The 25,488-nt window shown below is 38.0% G+C and overlaps 1 protein-coding gene across 3 annotated transcripts in view; it reads left to right on the top strand.

Moving 5' to 3' along the window:
- Positions 1 to 24,623, top strand: part of LOC127843066 (RCC1-like G exchanging factor-like protein) — a 39,411-nt gene extending 14,788 nt beyond the window's left edge. For all 3 annotated transcript variants that reach the window (XM_052372871.1, XM_052372868.1, XM_052372869.1), the window contains exons 6-13: positions 1,385 to 1,513; positions 3,933 to 3,999; positions 13,860 to 13,911; positions 17,632 to 17,716; positions 18,114 to 18,383; positions 19,237 to 19,410; positions 22,471 to 22,556; positions 23,453 to 24,623. In XM_052372871.1, coding sequence (XP_052228831.1) covers positions 1,385 to 1,513; positions 3,933 to 3,999; positions 13,860 to 13,911; positions 17,632 to 17,716; positions 18,114 to 18,383; positions 19,237 to 19,410; positions 22,471 to 22,556; positions 23,453 to 23,530 — 941 coding nt within the window. In that variant the 3' untranslated portion in view covers positions 23,531 to 24,623. The remainder of the gene's footprint in view (positions 1 to 1,384; positions 1,514 to 3,932; positions 4,000 to 13,859; positions 13,912 to 17,631; positions 17,717 to 18,113; positions 18,384 to 19,236; positions 19,411 to 22,470; positions 22,557 to 23,452) is intronic.
- The last annotated feature ends 865 nt before the right edge of the window (positions 24,624 to 25,488 follow it).

Raw genomic sequence — 25,488 nt, 5'->3', positions numbered from 1 at the left:
GCTGGGAAATTTGTCCTCTGCTAAAATGTTGTCAGCTGAATTTCTAAAATTAGCATTTTTTTTTTTTTCAAAGAATACTATCAGAATAGCAAACAGTTTGGATCCTGATGAGACACCACGTTATGTGGCGTCTCATCTGGATCCAAACTGTTTGCAAAGGCCGTCAAAATTTGGTTCCAGCACTTAAAGGGTTAACGCAGTCTGCACAGGCTAATCTGGAAGGACACTTTCTCTTTTATGGAATTTTGTCTTTAAAGGTAAACAAAGTCCCAGTTTAGGCTAAAAGTGTTGTCCCTGATTAGCCTGTGCAAACTGCGCAGGCTAACCTGCGATGACTCTTTAAGCACATGCATTAAGCCTGGTTTTCTCAGAATGAGGCTCAAACCTATTATTTTAGCTTGACTGGATTGGTAGCCTATGGCTTATTTAGACACTCTTGAATCTGTTACCGAAGTGGAATCTGTAATACGTTTCTTTGAATGGAAGCCGTTATAACACTCCAAGAGGAGTTCTTATCATATATTTTGTTAACAAGATCATAGAATACATTTTACTGTATTTATTGTTTTCTGACGGGGTTTTATACTGTTTTGCACCTTACTGGTCTACCGTTTCAGAAATGTGTTATACCGTGATATTTTTCCTCCTTTATAAAGTAAACGTAAAAGGCACTTTTCCAATGGAAAAAAAAAAACTACAAAATTCCCAATTGCCATCTGAAAAATTTCCAAAAGAAAGGAACAATTTAGTCAATTTCGCTCTAAAAGTGCATTATCTGCATGTCAACAAATAAAATGAGCACTGAAACTGAACATTTTAAGTCAAAATGCATGTTTATGAATATTTAAATTGGTTTGTGCAGTTCATATAAAGCAATGTAAAAGACCTTTTATTTCCAATCTGAAGATTTTGCGATGTGAATTTTCCCAATTTCAGGGGTTTTCATGCTAAATGTTCCCAATTACACTGTAGTTGAGTACCAGTACTTATCCCAATTGCCAAAAAATCACTGTAATATCAAGTGATTATCAGCTTAATTTGCATATAGAGGATTGACCCATACATCATTGATAAATTAATTACATAGGGATTATTAGAATACAAATGGGAGCATAAAGGTTACTGTGCCTATTTATACATACATTCAGTAATTTTATTCCACTTTTGGTATCTTTGAAACCTGTACTTTATTTATAAAAAAATAACATATAAATAAATCAATAAAAGTTTATAACAAAAAAAAATCCCACAATTACAACTTTTAGATTGGATTTTTTTTTTTAGTTTTGACAATTGGTAAGTTAACAACAATAGTTGTGTTCCTTGTTAATAGAAGAAACAGCATGTGTTATACATGTCACTATAAAAACATGTCTATTCCCAGGTCGTGTGCTGGACTACATCATAGAACCAGTGCCTATTTCATTGCCGGGGATGACTGATGACAAGTTGATGAACGTCAAACAGCTTGCGTGCGGCAGAGCTCATAGCTTGTTCCTTACAAAGGAAGGGGGTCAGTTAGAAATCATCGATTTTTTCCCTTCTTTTTAAAGTGCCCATAAACGGTACTTTCCCAATTGAGGAAAAAACTGCAAAAGTCCCAAATATCGTGTGAACAATTCCGATAAGGAAGGAAAATGTCCTTCAATTTTATTCCAAAAATGCATTAGTTGCAAGTGAACAAATAAAATAAGCACTGAAACTGAACATTTCGAGCGAAAATGCATGTTACTGAATATTTGAATTGGTTTGTGCAATTTATTCCAAGCAATTTGACAGACCCCTTATTTTCAATCCAAAGATTTCATGACACACATTTTTCCAATATCCGGGTTTACCGCGCTTCTTTTTCCCCATTGGTATGGTACGGGACTTTTGCCTATTGGACAAAACAAATGCTAGTTTATACCTATTTATTTAGTTTGCATCCAAAGACTTTGGCTTATTACAATGATCTCGAGATCTTTTCTGATCAAACTAATACTTGATATCTTTGGAGGAGATCTGGGGTGGTATTCCAGAAACATCTTAAGTCATTTCTTAAATAATTTCACTTACGTTAAAAATTACAATGTTTTGTATTTCTTTACTAAATAAGGAAACACATGTTTTTTTGGTATTCCTAAAATAACATTGGCATAATGATGCTATTTTAATGTATATCTTGATGCCAATCTATTGCAATGTGAAATGAAACACTTAAGAAAATATCCCAATTTAAGGATCAGAATAAAATTTAACTTAAGATGCTTCTGGAATACGACCCCTGAAGAATGCTCCCACAGTGGGGATCCAACCTTTACCTCCCAGTCGGTTAGCAGACACTGTTGTGAAAGGATCCAGATAATGTTGCAAAAACTTGTAATCCAATCCCATGCATATTTGATGCAATAAATACGTTTAAACTATACACTGTATCCACTACATATATGCAACCTATGAAGGGGGTTGGTTGTAGTTGTTATTGTTTATTGTTATGCCCCCCTTCGAAGAAAAGGGGGTATATTGTTTTGCACCTGTCAGTCGGTCAGTCCCTCAACCAAATGGTTCCCTGATGATAACTCAAGAACGCTTAGGCCTAGGATCATGAAACTTCATAGGTATATTGATCATGACTGGCAGTTGACCCCTATTGATTTTCAGGTCACTAGGTCAAAGGTCAAGGTCACAGTGACTCAAAACAGTAAAATGGTTTCCGGATGATAACTCAAGAATGCTTAGGCCTAGGATCATGAAACTTTATAGGTACATTGATCATGACTGGCAGATGGCCCCTATTGATTTTCAGGTCACTAGGTCAAAGGTCAAGGTCATAGTGACTCGAAAACAGTAAAATGGTTTCCGGTTGATAACACAAGAATCATTAGGCCTAGGATCATGAAACTTCACAGGTACATTGATCATGACTTACATATGACCCCTATTGATTTTCAGGTCACTATGTTAAAGGTGAAGGTCACAATGACTTGAAACAATTCAATGGTTTCCGTATGTTAACTCAAGAACGCTTAGGCCTAGGATCATTAAACTTCATAGGTACATTGATCATGACTGGCAGATGACCCCTATTGATTTCAGGTCACTATGTCAAAGGTCAAGGTCACAGTGACCTGAAGCAGTAAAATGGTTTCTAACGTATTCACACAATGGCTGCCACTACAACTGAAAGCCCATTTTGGGGGCATGCGTGTTTTACAAACAGCCCTTGTATTAAATTAGTGACAGACTACATTGTATATAGGAGAAGAAAGGGAAACATGATTAATTGGTAAATTTGTTGTGTGAAAAATAAAGTCCAAACTTACACTTGTTTTATGTTTTTATGCCCCCAGATCGAATGATCAGGGGGTATAGTGTTTTTTGCCTGTCTGTCTGTCATTGTTTGTCTGTCCCAAAACTTCAACCTTGCTCATAAAATGAAAACTCGTGGGTCTATGTTCTTTAAACTTCACATACATGTGCATGCATCTCAGTGAGATCAACAATCAAACATGGATTGAGGTCACTAGGTCCTTTGGTGCGAGTCTACCTACATGACTTACAGAGTAAGTGTGATACGCTTTCCAGTCCATTGATATTTGGCTAAGTTATCAAGGGCCTTGTTTTCACTAAAATAGCTGCTGTGGGACTTCAAAGCGCAGTAGGGGGCATTGTGTTTCACAAACACAGCTTTTGTTTTATATTGAATTCGCAGTACCAGTATTTGAAATTCAGTGATTAAGCCAGTGTTTATTAACACATGTATGAAAAAAGTGAAAATTCACAAACATCAAAGAATAAAACTGGGTTCACCTCAATACAAGGAATGGAATATGCATGATAAATTAATAACTTGTATATATTTATTGTAAACAGGTTATAACTAAATACTACACACAAGCTGTATTTGTCAGCAAATATGTAAACGCATTTTCAATGTTCATACATTTCAGTGTTTGCCCAGGGGAACAATTCTTATGGACAGTGCGGCAGATCTATTGTAGAGGGGGAGATATTCCAGTAAGTGTTCCAGTTATAAATACGGTGGTTTTACCAACGTTTTGGCTATGGTGTCCAGCCTGGTTATAACCCTGCATAGAAGTAAATTGAAGTCACTCTTTTTATCTCACCTGAGCACAAAGTGCTCATGGTGAGCTTTTGTGATCGCCTTTCGTCCGTCGTGCGTCGTCAACATTTTGCCTTGTGAACATTCTTGAGGCCACATTAATTGTCCGATCTTCATGAAACTTGATCAGAACATTAGTCCCATTGATACCTCGACCGAGTTCGAAACTGGGTCATGCTAGGTCAAAAACTAGGTCAAAAAAAGGAAAACCTTGTGAACACTGTAGAAGTTACATTTGATGCCAAATCTTCATGTAACTTTGTCAAAATGTTTGTTAAAATGATATGTAATGGTTGAGTTCAAAAATGGTTCCGGTCCGTTGAAAAACATGGCCGCCAGGGGGCGGGGCAGTATTCCTTATATGGCTATAGAGCAACCTTGTGAACACTCTAGAAGTCACAATTTTTGCCCGATCATCATGAAACTTGGTGGAAACATTGGTTTCATTGATATCTCGGACAAGAGTTCATAAATGGTCCAGATCGGTGAAAAAACATGGCCGCCAGAAGTCACATTTTTGGTCCAATCTTCATGAAATTTGGTCAGAACATGTCTTTTCTGGATATGACGGTTGAGTTCGAAAAGGGTTACATTTGCTTGAAAAACATAGCAGCCAAGGGGCGGGGCATTTTTCCTTATGGTGTGAGAAATGTTGCTTAGAAAGTACTACGCGTCTCAACGGTTCGATCCTTTATTTACTCTCTTTAAATCATAACAACAACAATGACGTCACCGTCATCGACGGCCGACGTTAACGCGCCATGGCGGATAACCATGACGTTACATATTCTAAACATTCTGGGGGCCGCGAAAAGTAATAAATAGAAAACAATATAACGTTTGACAAAATCATCAAATAGTTATGTAAATTATCATTAAAAGCAAAGTAAATAGAAAAGTCATTTCTAAATCATGCTTTTTGATCATGAATGTCATTTAAGAAATTAAATTCCTGAACATGTTCTTTTAAATTTTTTCGAATGCAATCAAAATCACATCACAATGTCAAAACATGTCTATGGGCACTCAATTGGATAAAGTCGTGTAATTGGGCGCGTCGACACTCCTTGGCTGGAACGAACAACTGCAGTGCGTACACATCCATCGTTACCCGGAAGCAGCTGTTGCACGACCCTGAATTTCCACTTCAGTGCGGACGGTCGTCATGGATATGGACAACGTCTCCAACACGAATAGTTCCGGATGCCGTTGCTCCTGTCTTGCGGTGCTGGTCACGGAGTTAAGTAAGATACTGATCTCGCCAATGTTTCCGGAAATGGCTGACTCGTTGCGTGATGTTCCGGGCTTGACGTTTAACATCTGCATTATCGATTGAGCAACCAGCGTTGTCGGCGTCGTCACTCACATAGGGTAGTGACGTCAGTCGGCCACCATACATTAAGAATGAAGGGGATATGGACTCCACGTCGTTGATGTCTGCAGACACATATGTCAATGGACGATCAATAATGATCGCCTCTTTTTCCACGATTATGGTCTGTAACTCTTCCAGGGTGACGAATGACCGACCTAAAGTCTTCTTGACAGCTGACTTAGTAATACCAATAAGCCTCTCCCACCAGCCTCCATACCAAGGTGCTCTTGTGGGAATGAACAGGCTGTCAAGTGGTCATACTTTTTCCTACTTTTTCCTACTATTTCCTACTTTTTCATCAGGATCCTACTTTTTCCTATTTTTTTACTTAATCTTCCTACTATTCCTACTTTTTCATTTTGAATGGAGAATATTTTTTTAAAGAGTTTATTTAGTAAACTTGCAGGATGAATGAATCTATGGCATGACTGTATCCCTGTTAATGTGCATTCATCTAGATGAAACATGACAACCCATGCTTACTGTCTGCTAGCACCTTTTCAGGAAGCATAAATATTTATTTCTTATGTAACTTTTAAAATTATTGACATTGTTTTTTTGAAGTAACAGTAGTGCCTTGTTTACTTTCTTAGCATTTGTACACTGCAGACTTCACTACCTTACACAGTTCCCAGTGATGCAAGAGCATTGTCTTATTCCAGTTTTATTTTGTTTCCATTGACAACAATTAGACCAAACCTTATGCATGTTTACATGATATTGCTGTTTGGAATGTAGAGATATAGAGATACATGTATTGTATGAGTGGTTATGTAATATGGAATTTATTACACAAGTTTTTGGATAAAGATAAAACTGATGCTTTGCAGAGTTTTCATCATTTACAAATATAATGTAATAAATTCTGTATTACATGACAACAGATAAGATGTTCTATTGATATCATAGTTACATCATGTTAAGTAATTAAAGATAAATGCACAGGGCCTAAATGCCCTGATACATTTTTATGCTCCCCGTAGGGTGGCATATAGCAGTTGTACTGTCAGTCTGTCAGTCTGTCTGTCTGTCTGTCTGTCTGTCTGTCTGAAAACTTTAATATGGGCCATAACTTTTGCAATATTGAAGATAGCAACTTGATATTTGGCATGTGCATGTGTATCTCATGAAGCTGCACATTTTGAGTGGTGAAAGGTCAAGGTCATCCTTCAAGGTCAAAAGCAAAAAAATTCAATCCAAGGGTAGTAATAAGCTTTAAAAAGGAGATAACTTTTAAACCTGCAAAATGATATATTGAAATTTTAATTTCAAAGCGGCGCAATGGTGGGCATTGTGTTTCGGACAAACACAATTCTTGTCTAATGATGCCATAGCTAGTGATTTAACTTCAAGGTGTTAAAGCAAAGTATTAAAATTATTAAAGGGCATCATTACACTCCCGCGAAGTCATCAATAATGTAAAAGCCATTATTTGAAACTGGAATAAACAATGTAGTGCAACTGTTTAATTGCCCAATCAGTGATGTCATAAAAGATGTCAGGTGATAAGGTCCTACTCCAGTTGCATAATCTGCTCCGCAATGACCAGTCATTTTGAATGTAACTTAAGTCATTATAACTGCACCCTATTGTCAATTTAAAGGTTTCACAATGTAGCTGTAGCAGAGCATTGACACTGCTTTATATACTAGTATTAATCTTGTACAACAAGTTGGTGTATCAATAAATAAATTTGGTCTTCTGCTTAAGGATATAACATGCACAATATATTACCATTTTTATATCGATACACAGAAGACCTCTAACCACTTATTTGATGATACACCAACATGAACAGCATCTAATTACATGTATACTTCTTTATCAGGTTAGCTTTGCTTGATACTTTATTATCATAGATACGCTATAAGTGCTAAAATGCCTAGTGGGAAAACAAAGTTTAACCATTCATGGATGGAGAAGTTGGACAACAGTGGAAAAACACTTCGATCATGGTGAAAGAGAGATACCGGCAATGAGTTTGCAAGATATTGTACTGTCTGAATGAAGTCCATCTTGTAGTAATTCTGGTGCTTATCAACTGATAAGTCATGCAGATGGATAAAAACACAATGAAAACATGAAATACATGCATGATAATTCACAAAAGCGTTTGTTTGGAAGTGCCCCAAAGCCAAGCAGCTCTCAGGGTGGTGGGGATAAATCTATCTGTATGCAAGTACACGTACATCCATCACACAAGGAACAGGTACAAAAGGCTGAAATCTTCTTAAGAAAGCTTCAAGTGGGTATCCATACAGAACATGTGATGGCACTCCTGCTCTGTTTCAAGCTATGTTTCCTGGACCTGTGTCTAAAAAATTAGTATTATGTATTCCTACTTTTGAGGGAAAAGTTCCTACTTTTTCCTACTTTTTTCCTACTTTTCTTGCAAAAGTAGTTCCTATTTTTTCCTACTTTTTGAAAAAAGGTCACTTGACAGCCTGAATGAACTTCCATGTGATGCCCATGTTGGAGAAATTCCTCTGAATGGATGGAGACTGTATTAAATTCTGTAGATTACGGGATGCGGCTTTAAATGTAGTTGCATTGTCGGACAACACTGTGTGTGGCATGGACTTTCGGCTTGCGAATCGTCGAAAAGCGTTCATAAATGCATCTTTGGTAAAAAATAAGGTACCACTTCGAGGTGTACGGCACGCATTGATGCACAGGTGAAGAGGCAAATATACACCTTCTCACTTCTGGAGGATTCTCGAATAGACAATACGCCAGTGAAACCAAGGCCTGTGACGGCAAACGTTGGGCTGTCAACGACTTGCATTTTAGGTAGTGGCAGTGGATCCGGTGCTCGATATGCCGGTCCACACACTCGTCGACAGACAACACACATCCGGGTTACTGATATTACGACTTGTCGGATGGCCGGAATCCAAAACTTCTGTCTCAGGAAGGTAACTGTTGCATTTTAACCAGAGTGCTTAAGAGTTTCGTGTGAATGGCGTATGACAAGTGTCGTGAAATGGTGTTTCTTTGGAGTAGAAGAGAGTACTTCGTATCTTCACTAACAGGAACGTTATGAATTCTACCTCTGCATCAAATGCAATCTGCTTCATCTATGAACAATTTCAGCTGCTTCACGATAGATGAACTACGTAAGCCTGAAGTCAAACATTGGAGCTCAGGTTGAGATACTTCTCTTTGCACTAAAGAAATCAACTTTCTTTCTCCGTCTTTCAATTCTCGAGTTGATAATTCACCGATGTACCTGTTTTGTATCTTCACGCGGCAATTATGAAGAAATCGTCGAACGTATGTCAGCAATCGATGTAGTCTGGTGAATGAACTGTATTCCTTGATATTATAATAGACGCAATTGATGGCTTAAGCTGTGTTTCAGTAACGGTGAACACGTATGGTTTGTTACTTCCGGTATGTAACCTGTCGTTTCAGGCGATTTCTCTTTCATCTACCGGTTTCCATGACGGCCAGCTTGATGGAGAACATAACCAGTCAGGTCCTTTTATCCACAAACAGTTTTCCAAAAAGGCTTTGGCGGTGACACCGCGAGTCTGTAAGTCGTATGTTGGACAGTACTTCCAGTGAACTTTTCCGGTGATTTCACAGATTTTGTTTACCCGTCTTGAAACGAACTTCTTAAGTGACTTAGTAGACGACAACCAGTACAGCACAATCTGGCTGTCCGACCAGTAAATGATATCCTCAATGTTGAGAGATGATCGTAAATGATCTGCGAGTCTCGCGCCAACTACTGCAGCCATAAGTTCGAGTTGTGGTAATGTGAGCTTTTTCAGGGGTGCCACTCTATTTTTCGACATAACCAAGCAGCTTTCTTTGTTTCTCACAATGTATGCAGTTGCTCCGTAGGATTGCACACTTGCGTCAACGAAAACGTGTAATTGCGGGTGTTGTGTGTCTTTCTCTTGGAAATAGTTCCGCGGGAACCGAACACAGGAAGCGGCATTTAAGTCGTCTGCAATACAGTTCCATCAATACTGATATTCTGTGTCGAGTGGAATGTTACCTTCCAAAGGTCTTGCATCAGCAATTTTGCTCTGACTGTCACAGGGCTAAGAAGTCCAAGCGGGTCTTAAATCTGTGCCGAATGGTTCAGAATCAATCGTTTAGTTACATGTGTTGTGGTAGGGATTTTTTTCTCGATGAAATATAGGGTGTCCTCAGTAGTGTTCCAGAGCATTCCAAGGACCTTGACATCGGTATTCTTTTCTTGTATACAACCCGAAGTGGCAAATTGTTTCAGATTAATGCTGTTTGATGTCCATGATCTTAGAGTCATCCCAGCATTTCCAATCAACTTTCTCGAATCGTGAAAGAACTGCATCATGGATTTTTCATTCTTGAAACTTGATATAATATTGTCGACATACAAGTCCTGAAGTATGATAGCAGACGCTCCGTTTTCGGTGTTGGTACTCAGGTGTTTCATAAGCGTGGCATTCAGAATAAACAGTGAACACGTGGCGCCAAATAAAACTACACGGAATCTGTAAGCAATCAAACGGCTTAACGGGTTATTGGGGTCTTCTAGCCAGTAAAAACGTGTCATATCCCAATCTTTCTCATGTAAACCAACGTGTAAAAACGCTTTTTCAATGTCTGTCATCACAGCAAACCGATGCATTGTAAAGCGCGTTAGTATGGCAGTCAGTTCATTAAGAATTGGCGGGGTTGATCTTAGGCAATAATTCAGGCTTGGATCATTACATGACTGTCTGCAGCTGCAATCATACACGATTCTTAAAGGGGTGAATCTTTTTTAACTGCGTCATGAGGTATATAATGTACTGGAGCCTGGGAATTGTCTGTAACCTTTTCAATGAAGCCTCTTCTTTCTTGATCTTGTATGATTGAGCTGTACGCTTATAGCATTTCCGGTTCATGTCGGAGTCTCCTAATTGTGCTCTTCGTTCTTCTTAGGGCGATATCATGGTTCGAAGGGAGATCTGGATGGTCGTCTTTCCATGGAAATTTAGCGACATATCTACCATCGCAGAACTGTATACTGCTCTCCTGATATTGTTCCATCGCGTCCTGGAGATTTCGCTTAGTTGTGGAATCATTAATACCCATACTCTCTTGCGACCAAAACTTTTCAAGGGTGGTATTAATCACATTTAAACTTGTGATGACGCTGATGACGTGATGCACAGGTCGTTGAGTAGTGTCATGCGGTATCGGTCCAGACAAAAGGTATCCGATTTTCGATTTAACAGCAGTTGGGCCATTTCCGCGTATCACACGATCTTCCACTATGTCCCAATAAAAGTCAGCACCAATAAGAAGAGAGATGTTCATGTGACTATGTTCATGGATGGGATGCGCTAATTTCAAACCACAGAGATGGGGTAACTGTCTTACTGCCGAAGTAACACAGTTCTCAATAGGGGCGGCAATCTTCGGCACACGGATAGGAACCTTGTCTTCGTCATCCGTCTGCAGATACACAGTTGCGGTGTTAACATGCTGTACTTGCTTGTTCAAACCACCGAATGTCGCGAGCTGAATTGTTTCTGTACTTTTATGTGTGAGTTTCAACATTTGGGCAAACTCTTTTGTGATAAACGATCTCTGCGATCCCTCGTCAAACAAGATTGCGGCATCTGAGGAAATTGTATGTGATAAAACTGTAGCTATCGCCGTCTTCAAGAGAATTGAAGTGTGTCTACTATGAGTAGTAGACATGTGTAACACATTCGTTTCCGGTTTCCGTTGTTTGACTTCCGGTACATCGTGTCGAGTGTTCATCTTGCATATTGAGGTATGATGCTTTTTACCAAAATTCTGGCATCGGTGTTTTGAACGGCATAGCGAGACTTCCAAGACAATTAAAGCACAGTTTCTTCTCTTTTACAACTTTAAGCCTGCTGGCTGCGTCCTTGAACTTGGAACATTGGCATCGCACTTCAATATGTTTATTTTGTGAGGTGTGCGGCTTCATCCGTAGTGTATTCTTTTATTTAAACGTTGAAGCTGTGTAGAATGTGCTAGCTGATCCGAATGCCGATCCCTGATCTGCATTTAGCCCAACTTCGGCAATTTCAATCTCACGAAATATCGCACAATGCAATTCTCTCAGATTCCAGTTTCTGTCGCCGTGTTCGCGCGCTAAATGTTTGCGTACTTTCCTCGGGAGTTTATCGAGGATAATGAGTACTAGCACCATACGTTGTTTGATCCTGTCCCAATGATTCAAGACCTCGAATAAACGTTTCCATTGTATCATATAATTGTCTAAGACTATGCAATGAATTTGTTGGCACTGGTAATTGCACAAGGGCCTGCATAGTGGCATGAATGATTTTGTGAGATTGTCCATATCTCTGTCGCAAGAGATCAATAGCCTTGTGATAGTTAGCATTTGTAAGCGAAAACCCTTCTATAGTCCTAGCAGCATCATGTTCAAGTTGGGATTTCAAATAACTGAACTTCTGAATATCAGTTATACTCGGATTGAAATGCACTGTCGTTTGAAACGAATCCCAAAATGTTTGCCAAATCAATATGTTGCCATCAAATGACGGGAGAGTCAATTTTGGAAGTCTGTGAAAACTACTAGCATTTGAATGAAAACCCGAACTTTCGGTTGGAGTGACAACTTGCGGAGGATCTCTAGCATACCAGTTGCAGTTTCATGAAGATGAGTGACCAGCGGGATAAACAGGCTGTCCAGTAGGCCCTGCGGTGGAAGTATGCATCATAAAAGGCAACTCAGTGTATGTCGGCTGTAGCTCAAAAGGTGTGATCATGGACGTCGAGGGTACACAAGATGGCGCTGTGGCGGAAATCGTCGATTTCCCTGATTGTGCGGTTTCGAAACTTTGTGAAAGCCATACTGGCGTTGTGGCAGAAGTCGACAGTGACCAAGTCTGCATGGTTGCAGAATTTTGCGGTAGTCCATTAACTACATGGACAGTAGTTGGTTGTAGCCCGTTGGGTGCGTGTGCGGTGGAATTCGATCCTGTATTTACTCTTTTTAAATCATAACAACAACAATGACGTCATCGACGTTAACGCGCCATGGCGGCAAAGCATGACGTTTACATATTCTCAACATATGGCTATAGTAAAACCTTGTTAACACTCTACAGTCCAAATTTATTTTCCGTTCTTCATGAAACTTGCTCAGAAGATTTTTTCCAATGATATCTTGGATGAGTTTAAAAATGGTAATCTTTGCTTGAAAAACATGGCTGCCAAGGGGCGGTCATTTTTTCTTATATGGCTATATATGGCTATAGTAAAATCTTGTTAACACTCTAGAGGCCACATTTATTGTCCAATCTTCATGAAACTTGGTCAGAAGATTCATCCCAATAATATCGTGGAAGAGTTAAAAAATGATGCTGGTTGGTTGAAAAACATGGCCACAAGGGGGCGGGGCATTTTTCCTAATATGGCTATAGTAAAACCTTGTTAACACTCTAGAGGCTACATTTATTTTCCGATCTTCATGGAACTTGGTCAGAAGAATTGTCCCAATAATATCTTGGATGAGTTTGAAAATGGTAACCTTTGCTTGAAAAACATGGCTGTCAAGGGGCGGGGAGTTGTTCCTTATATGGCTATATATGGCTATAGTAAAATCTTGTTAACACCCTAGAGGCGACATTTTTCGTCCAATCTTAATGAAACATGGTCAGAAGATTCATCCCAATAATTACTTAGAAGAGTTAAAAATTGATGCTCTTTGGTTGAAAAACATGGCTGTCAGGGGGGGGGGGGGGGGCATTTTTCCTTATCTGGCTATAGTAAAACCTTGTAAACACTCTAGAGGCCACATTTATTGTCCAATCTTCATGAAATTTTGTCAGAAGATTAGTCTCAATGATATCTTGGATGAGTTCGAAAATAATTATATTTGCTTGAAAAACATGGCTTCCAAGGGACGGTCTTCATGAAACTTGGTCAGAAGATTTGTCCCAATAATATCTTGTTATCTCAGGTGAGCAACTTTAGGCCTTTTAGGCCCTCTTGTTTATTGTTAATCTGTCGGTATATCTGTGTAAATTTTGTAAGAAATGTTTTGTTGCAAACTACATTAATCATCAGATTAAATTGAAACTTGAAATACATCGTACTATGAACTGTAAATTTGTTAGACTCTTTTCCGCCCCATTGATAGCGACGATGGAAGAGTGTTTGATTATGATCTTTTTTCAACATAGAATTTCTATAACATGATTATGACAACTCCTAACATACTGCAACATGAGGCACAAGGGGTCATTGTCATTAGTCAAGCATTTGTTATGGTTCTTTTGATCATTTTAATCAATGTTTGTAATGAACTGACAATATTTACACTAATTGAATATCATTAACAGGGTATATGTAACCTTCCTATATGTTATTGATACGTTATTTCTCTATTTGCAGTAAAGTCTCAAATATACAGAAGATTGAGGGTTTACCAGATAACATTTCAAAGGTAAGAGCATACATGGACTTTGCAATTTATATGAGCAAAATAAGTGTTTTTTTAGCTCCACTGGCCAGAGGCCAGCTGGGCTTATGTCATGGTCCTGTATCCATTGTGCGTGCGTTAACTATTTCTTTAAATATCTTCTTCACCTAAACTACTGGTCCAATTCTGATGAAATTTCTCAAGAATGTTCCTGGGCTGAACCTCTTTCAAATTTGTTCAAATTATGCCCCTGGGGTCAAATTTGACCCTGCCCCAAGGGTCTTAAAATTGAAAATTTGCTTATATAAGGCCTATTTTGTGAAAAGTTTCAAAATCTTCTCCTCCATAACCATTGGGCCTAGGGCTATCAAATTTGGTATGTAGAGACATCTAATTGTCCTCTACCAAATTTGTTCAAATTATGCCACTGGGGTTAAATTTGACCCTGCCCCTGGGTCACAAAATTGAATATATGCTTATATAGGGTCTATTTTGTGACAACTTTACAAATCTTCTCGTCATGAGATAAAACCCTGTCATTTAGTGCCATTTTAGATCAGATGGTGACTGCTTACAAAGGAATTGAAGTAAGAACATGTGTTATACATGTTTTTCTTATAAACTGATAAAAGTTGGGTTTTATTTTAATATGTCGAAAGTGACCATATATCCGGGTAAAAATATTTCGGATGACATATTAATTTCATGTCTTTTTTTGTAGTGTTTAAACCAGTTTAATAATATCTTTCTGATTTTAAAAACACAACTTCCATGAACATAATTATTTCAAGATAAGTCAATATATGATACTGCATGGTAAACTCAAACTTTGTATCCAAGAGTAGGTGTTGGAATTAATGATTTGCAATGCTCTTAACTATCATATATGCTGTTTTTATCCCCCGCCAGAGGCGGAGGGATATTGTTTTGGCGTTGTCCGTCTGTCCGGCTGTCCGTCCGTCCGGCACTTTTGTGTCCGGAGCCATATCTTGGAAGTGCTTTGGCGGATTTCATTGAAACTTGGTATGAGTATATATATGCATAAGAGGATGATGCACGCCAAATGGCATTGTACACCATCTGTTAAAAACAGAGTTATGGCCCTTTGTATCTTGAAAAAATGCTTTTTACTATAGGCACTTTTGTGTCCGGAGCCATATCTTGGAAGTGCTTTGGCGGATTTCATTGAAACTTGGTATGAGTATATATATGGATGATGCACGCCAAATGGCATTGTATACCATCTGTTCAAAACAGAGTTATGGCCCTTTGTATCTTGAAAAAATGCTTTTTACTATAGACACTTTTGTGTCCGGAGCCATATCTTGGAAGTGCTTTGGAGGATTTCATTGAAACTTGGTATGAGTATATATATGGATGATGCACGCTAAATGGCATTGTATACCATCTGTTCAAAACAGAGTTATGGCCCTTTGTATCTTGAAAAAATGCTTTTTAGTATAGACACTTTTGTGTCCGGAGCCATATCTTGGAAGTGCTTTGGCGGATTTCATTGAAACTTGGTATGAGTATATATCCCCCACCAGAGGCAGAGGGATAATGTTTTGGCTGTCCGTACAGCTGTCAGTCCGTCACTTTTGTTTCCGGAGCCATATCTTGGAAGTGCTTTGGCATATTTCATTGAAACTTGGTATGAGTATATATAAGCATAAGTGGATGATTCACGCCAAATGGCATTGTACACCATCTGTTAAAACCAGAGTTATGGCCCTTTGTATCTTGAAAAAATGCTTTTACGTCCGTCCATCTGTCAGTATGTTCATCCGTCTGATTTGCACCCATCCTCAAACAAAGCATATGTTGCAGGGGATATAAATTCTACGAATTTGCTTGTTTAAATATTAATGATTCATTGTTCCATTTGTGAATCGTGACTCATGAATTGTGGATATGATTGCCAATTGCTCAACGATCCATATATATTTCTGACCATTTTATAATTTTCTTAATATAAGTAATGAATTGATCTTAGAAGTCAAATGTATTACTTTATTAAATACATTTATAAATATAAAGAAATAATCTTTAGATTATCATAATATTCTCAGGCCTGTTGGTCTTAGGGATGTGTGGGTTGTTAAAATTATATTTTGAGATGATTGTTTACAAAGAAAGATGCTACTATTGTATTTGTTATAAATGTGTGAAAGGCTCTGAGAAGGAACCAGAGATTATTAACCCTTTACCAAACACTAACAGGATTTTACGGGTTTGTAGCTGACGACTTTATAAATAATTGTGATAAAAGGAGAAATTGCTCAAGATGATCAACAATTATTTCTACTCTACCTGATCATTTCCTTCATATTCCATTACAATTTAATTGTCGTCTGCAACCTCTTTCAAATTGGGACAGTCCAAAATGTGTCGTTTGGTAAAGGGTTAAGGCATTTTAATTCCTACGGGTCTTGTGAATCTGTTTCAAATCAAATGCGTAGATTTGATCTTCAGCATCTAAAATATTTGAAATAGAAAGAACGACAACATATTTTGGAGAGATAAATGTACCTACGTTATAAGCAAAGGACCGGTGCGACAATACCCGGGCTTTTTAGTCTGTTTAGTTAACACCGTAGTAACGTTTTCCATATATAAAAATGCTCACCCTTCCAACTATAAGTGCCCAGTGGGACGAGGGATAGAAAGAGAAAGTCACATGCTTGAGTTCATTTCATTCCATGCACATTGCACGCTTTTTTTCGCATAAAAAACAGTGGAGCGATACAGGGCCATCATGGCCCTCTTGTTTCTTTCAAATTTTGGGCAAGTATTCAGCCCCATTCCCATCTCCTAATGAATAAAGTATTTCTAAACTGGAACCTGAAAGTTGCCAATTCCCAAGTTCAAACTAATTTGTGTTTTATTGATCTTGACATTTATTTCTCATACAGCTCAAAATGTTGAATCTTAGTAAATTTAATACTGAAAAAACTTTTTTTCTAAGTCTTAAAGCATTTTTTAACTAAACACCACAATTTTCCCAATTTTAGTCAAATACTGAGAATTTCCCCAATCCAAAGGGACCGGGACCGATTCCCACAATGGTAAAAACACTGATAATAGGAAAAGAATCAAAGCATATTTGTTAAAGGTAAACTGCTTCCCATTAATAAAATTCAACAATTATTCAGTTTGGCATGAATTTATATAAGTGTCCAGTAGTCAATAAATGAGTTAGTGATAAAAAATGTGAAATGGACGAGTCAGTGATTTATTGTGTCATTGAAGGAACAAGTGAGTGATTTAATGTGTAATTGAAGGAACAAGTTAGTGATTTAATGAGTCATTGAGGAAACAAGGAAGTGATTTAATGAGTCATTGAAGGAATAAGTAAGTGATTTAATGAGTGATTGAGGGAACAAGTAAGTGATTTATTGAGTGGTTGACTGAACAAGTAAGTGATTTATTGAGTGGTTGACTAAACAAGTAAGTGATTTATTGAGTGGTTGACTAAACAAGTAAGTGATTTATTGAGTGGTTGAGGGATTTAAAGAGTCATTGAGGGAATATGTAAGTGATTTAATGAGTCATTCAGGAAACTAGTAAGTGATTTAATAAGGCATTGAGGGATCAAGTAATTGATTTATTGAGTCTGTTAGTTGACGAGCCCTCGATTTAAAGTGACGGTGAAGTGAATTTAAAAGTGATTAGAAATACTGTTGTTTAATGCATGAATTAAAAATAAATACCATGTTGTGCATCTAGTGTATCTACATACTATAGATGGTATGCGGGGCGGACCACAGCCTGTTCCTCACATCAGACGGCAAGGTGTACTCATGCGGGCTTGGTGCAGACGGACAGACGGGTAATGTTGTTGCATTTCAAAGTTTATGAGCTCTTTCTATGTCCAAGAAAATAGTGGGTGCTTCAGTACTCCGACCATTCATTGGCTCACTTATCATATTGCAATAGAGTGAACACATTCCATTGTACATTATGAAAATCTTTAAATCTTTTTAATAAACAGCATAATTATGAGTGTGTATGTCTTTATTAACTTTAAAATATTAATATGAGTTGATAAAATTTGCAACTTTAACCAGTTATAAAAACAACAACTTAAGCATATGCATGTACTATTAGACTGGATGTTTTGAAAAAAATGCACAAAACACTAAGACAGTTTTTAAGACATATTGAATAATCATTTATATATTATTTAGAAAATCATAGTTCATGAGAAGTTTGTGTAACATTTCAAGGTCTTCAGACTTACGAAAACGTTGGCCAGCCTGAAAGACTCAAAGGAGATATTGATGGCGTAAAGATCAGGGACATCGCCTGCAGAGCTGACTGCGTGCTGGCCGTTTCGGAAGCTGGCGACGTCTTTGGGTGGGGAAATTCCGAATACAGCCAGTTGTCTATGGTTACTTCGGAGACGCAGGTCAGCATGCCGACTCATCTGCCGGTGAGGAATTGTGGGAAAGTGATGCAAGTGGCAACGGGTGGATCGATATGCGCTCTGTTAAATGGTAAATTCTTGATGGGAATTTTTATCAGTTTTATTATATATAAATGTAAGATTTAATCAATTGGAAAAAAGTTGCAGGCAATAAGCTAGCTTTGTTTCTTAAAACAAACAATGCTAATGTGAGGCAATTGGCTGGGATTGGAAATCGAAGGCCTGGTCAGTGTTTGTGACATTGATTTTTTTGGGAAGGGAGGAGAATTATTTAATACTTATTCCATAAAAGTTAACACAAGTTCAGGTGGTTTCTTAATTATTAGTAAAACTCACTAAAATTATCCTTTGGGATAATGCAATAAATTGTCATTCTTTTGCTCTAATTTATGTAGAGAAAAAATGCCCAAGCCATTCACCACTCAACATGTTCAATTGTTCTTTTCAAAAGAAGGGGAGAAATTATCCTTTGGAATAATGTGATATATTTCCTGTATATTGCCCTATTTCCTGTATATTGCCCTATTTCCTGTATTTTGCCCTATTTCCTGTATATTGCCCTATTTCTTGTATATTGCCCTATTTCCTGTATATTGCCCTATTTCCTGTATATTGCCCTATTTCCTGTATATTGCCCTATTTCCTGTATATTGCCCTATTTCCTGTATATTGCCCTATTTCCTGTATATTGCCCTATTTCCTGTATATTGCCCTAGTTTATAAGTAGAAAAAAACATAAAGCTTGATGAAAAGTTATTTATTATTATTTATAAGTTATTTATTTATTAATATAAAAAAAAAATCTAGAGAAGGGTGAGAAATTATCGTTTGGGATGTGTGATATAACGCATTAATTTCACACTTATATGTAAGGAGAAAGAAGACTCAAAATATTCATAACTCAATATTGTCAATTGTTTTAGAGAAAGGCGAGGTATATGTTTGGGGCTACGGGGTACTAGGAAAGGGGCCCAAAGTGGACATGCTGCAGTCTCCTAGCCTCCTGCCCCTGCCACTATTTGGGGTCAACGAGCTGCAGCCAGAGGTCAAGGTCACAGAAGTCAAGTGTGGGATGAGTCACTTTGCAGCTGTCACAGGTAGGGATGGTGTTATGGGTTGGGAAAACAATTACCAGGGTGTAATGTAGTAAACACTTAAAGGGAGAAATTCCTATGAAGTGTTTAGAACAATTGCAGCGCTGTAATTGTATTAATGGCAAAGGCATGCTTTTAATTGGGCCTTCAAGCACAAAGACACCCCTGTGCCTGAATTTCTACATCAAGGGTACCCCTGTGCCTGTATTTCTAAATTAAGGGTACCCCTGTGCCTGTATTTCTAAATCAAGAATACCCCTGTGCCTGTATTTCTAAATCAATGGTACCCCTGTGCCTGTATTTCTAAATCAAGGGTACCCCTGTGCCTGTATTTCTAAATCAAGGATACCCCTGCGCCTGTATTTCTAAATCAAGGTACCCCTGTGCCTGTATTTCTAAATCAAGGGTACCCCTGTGCCTGTATTTCTAAATCAAGGGTAACCCTGTGCCTGTATTTCTAAATCAAGGGTACTCCTGTGCCTGTATTTCTAAATCAAGGGTAGCCCTGTGCCTGAATTTATAAATCAAGGGTAGCCCTGTGCCTGAATTTATAAATCAAGGGTACCCCTGTGCCTCAATTTCCCAAAATGGGTACCATTGTACCAGAATTTTAAATCAGTATTTGTGTATGGTTATTTTAGCTCTAGAATGATGTAAAAATTGAATTATAGCACACATCAAATTAAGAAAATATTTGATTGATAATTGAGAAAGCATTTATAATGCCCACTAATATTCTGGTAAAAATGAAGCTGACTGGAGCAATCCCCCTTCAAAGTCACATATCATTTCAGCTGTGATTATTTGAATGAAGCTCATTGGTGGATAAAACGCGCTAGCATTGTTTGTACTAAGAGATTAATTGGGAATTCCAAAGTCTTGCGCAATGCTGGTTTGGTCTCGTGGTTTCACTTGGGTCCTAAAAGTGAACTCTTAATCATGGCCATATTCTGCAAATGGGTTGTATTTGAGCATTTCAATATTATACGCCATTCACGATTTTTAGCCGGATTTTTTTCGAAAAAATCTCGGCTTATAGATTGATGTTGTCGGGCGGGCGGGCGGGGTGGCGGCGTGCTCGAAAATGTTAAAGTTCTTATTTCATGGTATAACTTTGGTATGCTTGGACCTAGAGTCTTCAAACTTGACATGAAGGTTGGCCAGGATTAACAGATGACCACTGGTCATTTCAAGGTCATTCATTTGAAGGTCAAGGTCACTGTGACCTTCAATATAAAAAATGTTAAAGTTGTTATAACTTTGGTATGCTTGGACCTAGAGTCTTGAAACTTGACATGAAGGTTGGCCATAACTAGTTAGTAACCACTGGTCATTTCAAGGTCATTCATTTGAAGGTCAAGGTCACTGTGACCTTGAATGTAAAAATGTTAAAGTTCTTATTTCCTGGTATAACTTTGGTATGCTTGGACCTAGAGTCTTCAAACTTGACATGAAGGTTGGCCAGGATTAACAGATGACCACTGGTCATTTCAAGGTCATTCATTTGAAGGTGAAGGTCACTGTGACCTTCAATATAAAAATGTTAAAGTTGTTATAACTTTGGTATGCTTGGACCTAGAGTCTTGAAACTTGACATGAAGGTTGGCCAGAACTAGTAAGTAACCACTGGACATTTCAAGGTCATTCATTTGAAGGTCAAGGTCACTGTGACCTTGAATGTAAAAATGTTAAAGTTGTTATAACTTTGGTATGCTTGGACCTAGAGTCTTGAAACTTGACATGAAGGTTGGCCAGAACTAGTAAGTAACCACTGGACATTTCAAGGTCATTCATTTGAAGGTCAAGGTCACTGTGACCTTGAATGTAAAAATGTTAAAGTTCTTATTTCATGTTATAACTTTGGTATGCTTGTACCTAGAGTCTTCAAACTTGAAATAAAGATTGGCCAGTACTAGAAGATGACCACTGGTCATTTCAATGTCATTCATTTGAAGGTCAAGGTCACTGTGACCTTAAATGTTAAAATGTTAAAATTGTTATAACTTTGGTATGCTTGGACACGAAAGGTACTTTCCTGTCATTTAAATCAAAAATCCGGCTTCAATGCGGTCATCTCCGACCGCGGAACTCTTGTATAAATTAAATGACCTGATTTCTATGACTCTGTTGTCGTTGTAAGCTCATGTACTGCTTACCCCAGGTACTCTTATGTAAACTCCAATGTACCTAACGTACATGAAATAATCTTAAACACACATGACTCTGGGGTACTTTTGAGTATATTTTACGTACCACGGGTACTTTGTGGTATACTTAAGAGTACCTGAGATTACTTTTAAATAGTACCTGAGCTGACATTGACCAATCGAGCTTGACTTAGCTGTTATAAGTGAATATGCGGTTGTTGAGGTTTGTTTGTTTGTTTGGTTGGTTAGTTTTTTCCCGTTTTCAACAGTATTTCGTTTGATATCATGGCAGTCTTTTAATCAGCATTAACTTTACCTGGGCTTGTGGGTTTAAAAGTACTAATTTCATATACTAGTACTTACCTGTAACTGAATGAAAACTTCCCTACCAGAATCAGAGGTAGGGGGAGAATGACCGTCGAAAAGATTGCATGACCAATACCAACACAATGTATGTGGCCGGGCTGGGGATGGAACTGTTAATTCTCAAATTTGTAACTTGCCCCACTTACATATGAGCTGGGCTCTGTGAAACGGGGGTTAAATGCATGTTCATAAAGTGTCGTCCCAGATTAGCCTGTGCACAATCAGGGGTGATACTTGCCGCTTTTATTAAATTTTCTGTTTTTAGAATGTCTATTCTTAGCAAAAATCCAGTTAAGGCAGAAAGTGTCGTCCCGTCTGGGACAACAATTGATGCACCTGCATTAAACCCCCTTTTCACAGAGCACGGCCCATATGTTTAAATCTTGAATGCATAAGCAAACAATCGTCATATATTATGAAGTTTTTTGAAACTGTTGATTTATTACATTTAAAAATAACAAAATATACTGAACATTCTACATGTTAGACATGATGATGAACTGAAATATTAGATTAATCATTATATAGAATGTTTCCTCCTTTCTTTCAGACCTAGGTGATGTATACACGTGGGGTAAAGGCAAATACGGTGCCTTGGGGTTACAGAGGGTTACAGTGCAGTATTTTCCATTAAAGGTTTGTTCACCACAATTAGTTTCTCATAAAATATTGACATATAATTAAAGCCTCTGACCTTAAATTGAAATACATGTTAATCAATACATATAGATGCAATTTGAAAGTGTGCAAAATTGTCATTGAATCTATAGCCTAGTTAGCAAGTAATTTTTTTTTCAAACGGTACCGCTTTTAAAACCTAAAGACGTATTTCTATATGTATTCATCCATTTCGACAAACGCGATTATTTTTAAGTTTTAAAGCACAAAAAAGACGGATTTCTACCTTGTAACCACCAGATATATTCTAGTTGGCATAGATAAAAATAAATCTAATGCCTAGTTAGCAAGTAATTTTTTTTTTCAAACGGTACCGCTTTTAAAACCGAAAGAAGGATTTCTAGAAGAATTCGTCCGTTTCGACAAGCACGATTATTTTTAAGTTTCAAAGTGAAAAAAAGACGGATTTCTACCTTGTAACAACCAGATATTCTAATTGGCACAGATAAAATATGTTTCTTATTTATACTTAAATTTACTATGCCAAATAAGTTGTGTGGCTTTAAAGGTTCACTGGGTCTCTCTATAGGTGTTATATGAATAATTAAACCCACCAATGTTGCAAAACATTGTTTTCTCCTCCATGCAGATTTTTCGTAATGTTTAACAAAATGTACACAAGCATTCTTCTGTAAAGCAATTACTTTGTATAACACAAGTACAAATATTTTAGGACATGCTAATGAGTCAGGCTTGTAAAACAAATGTTTCTATAAAACTTTAAAAACAAAAATAATGCTGTTTTAAATTGCCATACATGTAGCTCCAGCATTTCCCTACAAATTTATCAATTTTGCCTTTCCTAATACAAGCACACAACTTAAATTTTGAAAATTTTATTGTTCACGTTTCAGATTGCTTTACCTGCCTTTACCCATAGAGTAGAATGTGGAGTGGACCACACAGTAGCGCTGAGTCGATCATATGCATAAAATAAAGTGTGGTCTGGTGTGGGACTGAAATTTGGAAAACATCATTTCAAACAGAGTGGACCAGATTCAATCGTTGGCATAAAATAAACTGCGGACTTGAGACCATCATTTCAATGCCATTGGACTAGATTAGATACAATCATATGCTTTGAATAAACTTCAAACAAGTGTGAGGCTGACATTTTGTGAAATAGTACTTTGATGGGGGTGGACCATACAAAAAGCCTCAAGTTGATTGTATGCAAAGAATAAAATGTGGTCTGGTGTGGTGCTGAAATTTGAAAAATAATTTCCATGGGAACATGCCATACAAAGACACTGACTAGATCCTTTGTCTAGACTAAACTGTGATCTGATGTGGAACTGAAACAGCATTTATGTGATCATATGCATAGAATAAGAGTAGGACAGAGGATTGCAGTGCTGATCGCCTGTGGAAATGTTTAGTGTGGAGTGGACCCTCTTTTAGATAGTTTAGCTGATCACTTGCATAGATTGATGGTGGATACTGTAAAACCATTAAATTTCGTGTGGTACGAATTTTCGTGGATTTCGTTGGTCCACTGAACCACGAATTTAAGTACCAACGTTTATTTATACATTTTTAATCCAAAATCGGTCGTTTCTGAATGTCATTTCAGACATTTTCTTGTGTTGTCAGTTATCCGAGATATTTGTTTTTGTAAAAGTTACTTCATTTCAGTAGGTCACATTATCAGTTTTTCTCTTTTTTTTTCATCATCTTAAATGTACGCAAATAAGATTTAAAAGAGACATAACGGTTTTCACACATGTATTTTGGGGACCTTATTACTCAAGTGTTTCTACTAGGGGGCCGATTGCGCTGAGAAGTGCAAATATGGTCAAAACAACATCGATGGCAATTAGTGAGCTGGGACCCACAAGTGCGCCGCTTTATCGCTCTTATCGACAATTATCGGCAACACTTTCATACTTCAGTGCACATTAACCTCAAGTCTTGCTGTCAACACAGATTATGCTTCGTTATTACTCTGGTTGTTTTCATAAAAGTATGATTATTATGACGGTCAGTCTTCCCCGAAAATTTGAAATCCACGAAATTACGTGTCAACGAATTAGTTGTTTTTCATTAAACCACGAAATTTCATACCGACAAATTTCTATATGTTTACAGTATGTCTCCTCAGGGTTTCCCACAGACAATTCTGTTATGTCACTTGTAATAACAGGGATAGTCTTGCTAAATCCCTTAAATGCTCCTGCATAGCTAAAAGCCACATACATACTCAAAATCAGCGAATATTCTGTAAAATATATCGTATCATAAAGTTAACCCATACAAAATCAGTGTTCCTTATAGCAATAGGCTTCAGGGACCTCATGAAAGCAATAGGCGTCGGGCAGCTCATGAAAGCAATAGGCGTCGGGCAATTCATGATAGCAATAGGCGTCAGGCAGCTCATGATAGCAATAGGGGTCAGGCAGCTCATGAAAGCAATAGGCGTCGGGCAGCTCATGAAAGCAATAGGCGTCGGGCAGCTCATGATAGCAATAGGCGTCAGGCAGCTCATGATAACAATAGGCGTCAGGCAGCTCATGAAAGCAATAGGCGTCGGGCAGCTCATGATAGCAATAGGCATCAGGCAGCTCATGATAGCAATAGGGGTCCGGCAGCTCATGATAGCAATAGGCGTCGGGCAGCTCATGATAGCAATAGGCGTCGGGCAGCTCATGATAGCAATAGGCGTCGGGCAGCTCATGATAGCAATAGGCGTCAGGCAGCTCATGATAGCAATAGGGGTCAGGCAGCTCATGATAGCAATAGGCGTCAGGCAGCTCATGATAGCAATAGGGGTCAGGCAGCTCATGAAAGCAATAGGCGTCGGGCAGCTCATGAAAGCAATAGGCGTCAGGCAGCTCATGATAGCAATAGGCGTCAGGCAGCTCATGATAGCAATAGGCGTCGGGCAGCTCAT

This window comes from Dreissena polymorpha, chromosome 8 (genome assembly GCF_020536995.1).
Source record: "Dreissena polymorpha isolate Duluth1 chromosome 8, UMN_Dpol_1.0, whole genome shotgun sequence".
NCBI lineage: Eukaryota > Metazoa > Mollusca > Bivalvia > Myida > Dreissenidae > Dreissena > Dreissena polymorpha.
This window is presented reverse-complemented; position numbering and strand designations above follow the sequence as displayed.